This window comes from Empidonax traillii, unplaced genomic scaffold, assembly GCF_003031625.1.
Source record: "Empidonax traillii isolate 1590-97213 ecotype Southwest subspecies unplaced genomic scaffold, ASM303162v1 scaffold525:size621053, whole genome shotgun sequence".
In the NCBI taxonomy this organism is placed as follows: Eukaryota; Metazoa; Chordata; class Aves; order Passeriformes; family Tyrannidae; genus Empidonax; species Empidonax traillii.
In genome coordinates this window covers 610,830-616,678 of record NW_020955718.1, presented here as the reverse complement: position 1 = coordinate 616,678, position 5,849 = coordinate 610,830, and the positions used below count along the sequence as shown (strand labels likewise).

General features: G+C 56.1%; 1 protein-coding gene across 2 annotated transcripts in view; it reads left to right on the top strand.

Annotated features, from left to right (window-relative positions):
* Nucleotides 1–2,626: 2,626 nt before the first annotated feature.
* The window catches only part of EMX2 (empty spiracles homeobox 2), a 6,827-nt gene continuing 3,604 nt past the window's right edge, over nucleotides 2,627–5,849 (top strand). The window contains exons 1-2 of one of the 2 annotated variants that reach the window (XM_027897017.1): nucleotides 2,627–2,746; nucleotides 3,463–3,943. In XM_027897017.1, the coding sequence (XP_027752818.1) occupies nucleotides 3,553–3,943 (391 nt within the window). In that variant the 5' untranslated portion in view covers nucleotides 2,627–2,746; nucleotides 3,463–3,552. Of the gene's footprint in view, nucleotides 2,747–3,040; nucleotides 3,944–5,849 lie in introns of those variants that run through there. The other variant, XM_027897018.1, reaches the window with a different exon arrangement.

Below are 5,849 nucleotides of genomic sequence, written 5' to 3'. Positions count from 1 at the left end.
GGTCACATCTCCTCCCCGCTGTGTTCACGAATCCCTGCGAAGGGAGAGAGAAGAGGGAGACGGATCCCGCCTGGAAAAGAAAGTTAAGGGGAGTCTGAAACTTGCCTCACCTCCACCTCATACCCGCGAAAGTTCAGCCTGGTTCAGCCCCTGAACAACCGTCCTAGCCCGAGGTCTCCCGCGTCTCAGACCTTCCTCTCATTTTCTTCGTCTTTTAAGGGATGAGTGTTCGTTTGGAAATCCGGAGCTAGTGCCTATGAGGCAGCCATGTAATTTGACTGCGAATGTAGCGCACCCCTCCCTCCGAGAGAGGCTGCCTCTCAGTGCTCTCGGAGCCGATCGGGGAGTTCTGGGAAGGAAGCTCCTGCCAGATTTTCTCCATGTAGACGCCAAGAGGACAGCGAGAGCAGCCTGTCAAGGCCTTGGGTAGGAAAAGTTCAAGAGAGGGGCTTCGGGAAGTGTTCCCGGGGCAGGCCAGGCTGGAGCTCAGCAGCCGCGGCCGGGCTAGGAGAGGCCGGGGACTGTGCGGGAGGCACCCACGAGAAATGGCCACGGCCATCATTCTCAGTGGGAGAATGATGCGAAAATTTAGGGAGAAGGGGAAAATTCTGGGAAATCCCATACCAAGTCCCCTCAGTTTTTTGTTCACTGTCCCCGGCCTGTTTTTTTCTCTGACAAAATCCAGAGATACCTTGTGCTCTCCAGGCTCTGCTTGGGGTTTTTCTGCCTGCCTGTGTCCCCGCACACACACGCACAGATATGTGGATGGATGTAAAGAGCACAGAGAGCTTGCAGCATTCGGGGCGGTGCGGGGACCTCCAGGGTGCTGCGGCCGAGATCATTCGCTCTCCCGAACGAAATCGGACTTGGCCGTGGAGAGCTCCTCGCTGCAGCTGTGGCCTCCTCCTCTCGACTCCAGAGCAACGGGACTCCCCTTCGGAAAGGGATTTGAGGCTAGAGGATAATTCCTCGGCGGTCGAGGGAAATTTACCGAGCGTTTTGGAGGGTTATTCCCCCTCTGCGTGTGTGAGCTTTCTTTTCAAACGGCTTTAATTCCTCCCTCCCCAACTGCTAAATTGCTTGATGCAGTTTTCAAAGGAGCCCCGTGATTATGTCAGGATGTCTGGAAAAGGGTAAAAAAAAAAAAAAAAAAAAAAAAAAAAAAAAAAAAGGAAGGAAAAAAAAAGGGAGTTGAAGTTTTTCCAATTCAGATTCATTCTTCAGTCCCGAAGAAGTGTAAATACCAGATGCAGAACACGGCTCTTCCTAGGAGAAAAATAAGTTTCTCTTGTCTTTTTTCATTTTCGCTGTTCTGGAACTGAGACCCCAGTCGAAATCAGCGCTTCAAACACCCATCGTGTTTAGGGCACTTTCTCAGCCTTGCTCATGTCAGTAACCCCAGAGCTTTGCGAGAAGAGCTGTAATTACCGCCGGTGGAGGGGAAAAAAGTTTCATGGAGAAAGGGTGAGGGGACTTAAAAAGTTAAGATGTTAGCAATTCACGAGGGATACGAGTGGGGCTACAGGCAAATCCTTGTCTCCCTTGCTCGACACTCTCAGCTCAGTGGGGCCGGAGCCCTGCGCCCGGGGTGTCTTCGGGCTGCAGAGATTTTCCCAAACGTGTGAGACCTGGGAGAATGGCACCTCGCTGGAAAATCCGTCCAAAGCCTTGAGTTATGCCTTGTAAAGCTCTCTCTCGCTCTGCTCTGCGCTCGTGTGCACGTGTGGGTACGGATGTCTATACGTACAGCCGCCCCGCGCCTGGAGATCAGATTTACATTTCCTACATAAAGTGAACTTCTCCCCCCACAAAGTGCACACAGCGCGGGCTACACAAAGGGAAACACGGCCCCAAACAAAGGCACAAGAACAGCCGCATCCTTGCGTGCCCAGCGCTGTTTTGTCGCTTATATTTAGCCCGTCGAGTTGGTATTTTGTTAAAAATATCGGCAAGCTGCGAACAGATGCTTTTAGTAGAAAGCGGGGAATGCGAATAGAATTCACCTCGCCCTTTAGTGGAAACAAGCGAGGACCGTTTAGGCAGCGATTTATTTTTTTAGCATATTTTAATGCTGCGAAGTAACGGATTCTTTGTGTATAAAGTGGAAAGAAAATAGAAAACAAGGGACGGGAACGAAGGAAAGAAACGCTAGACTGGTTTTAAGACTCCCCCCATCCCTTGGTTCAACAGAAACATTAATTTACATTAGCAATTCCGCATCTTTAAGATAAATTACACAGCGGCGTAATAGATTTAAAGTACGCCAGATTTTTTTTATCATTAATTGTAAATGTGCAAAATACCTGCTGGTACTTCACTTTAGAAGAATGTAATTGGCAAAAATGGGAGGCTGATGAATAGATAATAGATCCTTAACTACCAATAAACAGTAAGCACCAGCCAAGAGTATTAGGATGTGATCATAATTATTCTGCAGCCCCAGCCAATGAGAGGAGGAGAACTCAGCCCTAAAATCATCTCCGGACCCAAAGGTAAACGCGAAAATACGGACAAGGCTGGAACCGGAGACGTGATCCCCCGTCCCGTCTGCGAGAGCCCGGCGCGTCCCAGCTTCGCGCGATGCAGCTGCCCCTCCGCTTTGTGCTCCGCGCCGCGCGGTGCGGGCGGTGCGGAGGAGCCGAGGGGGAGTAAAGAAGTTCGGAGGAGGAGGACGACCCGTTCTCTCACCGGGACGAAATCTTTCCCGAGCGGGGTCTCTCTCCCTGACGCCCCGGGGCGGATCAAGGTGAGAGCCCCCGGGAGGTGGCAGGGAGAGGGGTGTCACGGTGGCGGACGAGCCCAACTCCCCGCCGAGCCCCCTCTAGGAGATGCGGCGCCCCCCACCCCCTGCCCCGCTGAGCCCCTCCACGACCCCCGGCCGCCTACCTTGGTGTCGGAGCGGCGGCAGGGCAGGGCGGGCGGGCAGCGCGGCTGCGGAGGGGCGCGGAGCGGAGCGGGGCCGGGCGCGGGGGCTGCAGGGGGCGGGGGCGGCTGCGCGGGGCTCCGCGCTCCCCCCGCGCCGGCGGGCGCGCTCCCGCCGCACTCCGATCCGCGGCTCCATCCCTCCCGATGGCGCTGCCCGGCGCTCGCCTCCCCTCTGACGCACTTTAAAGAGTCTCCCCCTTCAACCTCAAGGCGAGTAATAGCGACCAATCATCAAGCCATTTACCAGGCTTCAGAGGAAGCTGTTTATGTGATCCCAGCACTAATTAGGCTCATGAACTAACAAATCGTTTGCACAACTTGTGAAGGGGCCGATCACATCCATGGATTGTCTTTGGACTTAGGGGGGGAGGGGGGGACGACCGCCTTTTCCTTGCAGGAGGGAAACTTCTCCCAGCAACTTTTTTTGTGTGTGAGTGCGTGGTGCGTGTGTGTCTCCCTTTTGGGTACCGCTGGCTGCCGCTGCCTCCTTTTCCTCCAGCCCCTGTCTATTTATGTGTGTATCTATCCCTCCTCAAGTCACTCCCTGCTGCAAACTTCCCCGGATCGTCTCCCGCGCACCAGAGAGAGACGGGCAGAGATTGGGTCGGGGACTCTCGTCGCGGCAGCATGTTTCAGCCCACACCCAAGCGATGTTTCACCATCGAGTCGCTGGTGGCCAAAGACAGCCCCTTGCCCGCGTCTCGCTCCGAGGATCCTATCCGGCCGGCGGCGCTCAGCTATGCCAATTCCAGCCCGATGAACCCTTTTCTCAACGGCTTCCACTCCACTGGCAGGGGGGTCTACTCCAACCCGGACTTGGTCTTTGCAGAGGCCGTCTCCCACCCGCCTAACCCGGCCGTGCCGGTCCATCCCGTGCCCCCTCCTCACGCCCTGGCTGCCCACCCGCTGCCTGCTTCGCACTCCACGCACCCGCTCTTCGCCTCGCAGCAAAGGGACCCCTCCACCTTCTACCCGTGGCTAATACACCGCTACCGGTATCTGGGCCACAGGTTCCAAGGTACGTGCAACTTTTCTTCTCCCTCCGATCCACACTCCCTCCTCAGGCGACTCCCTGCCGGCCCCCGCCGTGCACATTTTGGGGGACTGCGGTGGGCGGGCGGCCCCTGCCCGGAGCCGCGGGCTCGGCTCGGCCGGGCCCAGGGTCTTTTGTCCCTGTCTCCCCCTACGCCAAACTTGCGGAGCTGTCAGAGCCGAGAGGCTTGAGCTTGGTTTTGTTTTGCTGCTTTTTCCCGGTTTGTTTTGGTTTCTCGGGAAGAGGGGGGCAAGCGGGAAGGCAAGGCCGGCTGGGACTTCGTCAGATATCTACCCCCATTAAAGGCAGGGGAAAAGGTGGATATTTTTTGTTCCGGTGTGTTCAAAGCTACAGAAGGAAGCGGCCCCGCAGAGAGGGGAATGGAGAGGTGCTGAGGCTGAGGTTCCCCCGGGAAGGCGGCGGTGCCCGCCGGGCTGCGGGGCCGAGCTGTGGGGCCGCTGGAAGCCCCCGCCACCGCCCCAAGTCCGGCCGCTGCCCTTGCTGGAGGGGGAGAAATGAAACGAACCCCAGAGAAAGAAGAAGGGGAATATGAGGGGGGAAATAATCCCAGCGCCGGAGCAGCGCGGGGAGATGGGGCTGCGGAGGATAGCCGGGGAAGTGGCAGGGAGGGCGATCCGGACCGTGTGGGCAGCGAGGGGCTCCAAATGCACAGCGATTAATACCCGACTGAAGTGAAATAACCGAATCCAATGGCGGACAATCAGTAAAATCCCCCTTGTTTAACCCTTTATAACCGGCAACGTCTTTCACGAAGGGTGAGCTGATTTCTGCCGTAATGGGTCCAGATCCTGCCTCTTTCTTTATAGACAAACCAACGAACAAACAAACAAAAAAATCAGCCTCCGCTCGGAGGAATCCATCTGTTTGGGTTTTTTGTTTTGTTTTGTTTTGTTTTCCTTGTATTTTTATTTATTATTTCGGAACAAAAACAAACCACCTGCACGTTGCATTTTCCCCGGCCTTCCGTAGCCGGGCTGCTGCAGCAGGGTTGGAAAAGGAACCACTCTCTCCGAAGCCAGGCGGTCTGAGACACAAAATGGATTATTACCCTCTCAGAATAAAATTACAGGTTTCGCTCACCAAATTATTTGTCGCAGCCACCAGGCGATTGGTAACGAGGGGTAGATGAAAGGCGGAAATGTCCTGGTGTTGAGCCACAGTCTGATTTCAAACACACCCTCCTTCTCCAACGATTTTTAGTGCACTTACAGCGAGAGCCCCTCGGTGCCTTTCCCACCTCGGAAGGACGCGGAGGAGCAGCACAGGGACACCCTGGAGGGAGATGCCCACCGAAAAGCCCCATCTAACCCACCCCCCGCTCCCGCCCCCGCTCCGATGCAGGCCGGCAGGGACGGGATGGGATAGGATGGGATGGGATGGCAACTCTGTGGCCTCTCCGAAGTTTGGCTCTTTATTTCCACGCCGGTTCCTGTCGCCGCCGAGGCAGCGTGGAGTGGGCAGTGGGCCGGGAACGGTGGCAGTGGGAGCCCCGCTCCCCGCAACACGCCGGCAGGACGCAGGGAAGCAGAGGGAGAAAGGCCCCGGCCGAAGTTTTGGGCGAGGGAAGCGGACACAGGCCGGGGGAGCGGGCGGGCGGCTCCCCGAGGCCGGTGGGCAGCCAGGGTGTCTCGGGGGGCTCGGCCAGGGCACCCCGAGCGCCGCTCCCCAGCTGGCCGAGACGGGAAGATGAGAACAACAAACAAATAGGGAAAGATGTGAGGCTGCCGGTGGTCGAGGGGAAGGGGGGCAGCCGCGGGATGAAGCCGCAGATACCACAGTCGAGCTCTGGCCAATTATTTTTTTTCTTTTCTTTCCTTTTTTTTTTTTTTTTTTTTTTTTTTTTTTTTTTTTTTTTTTTTTTTTTTTTTTT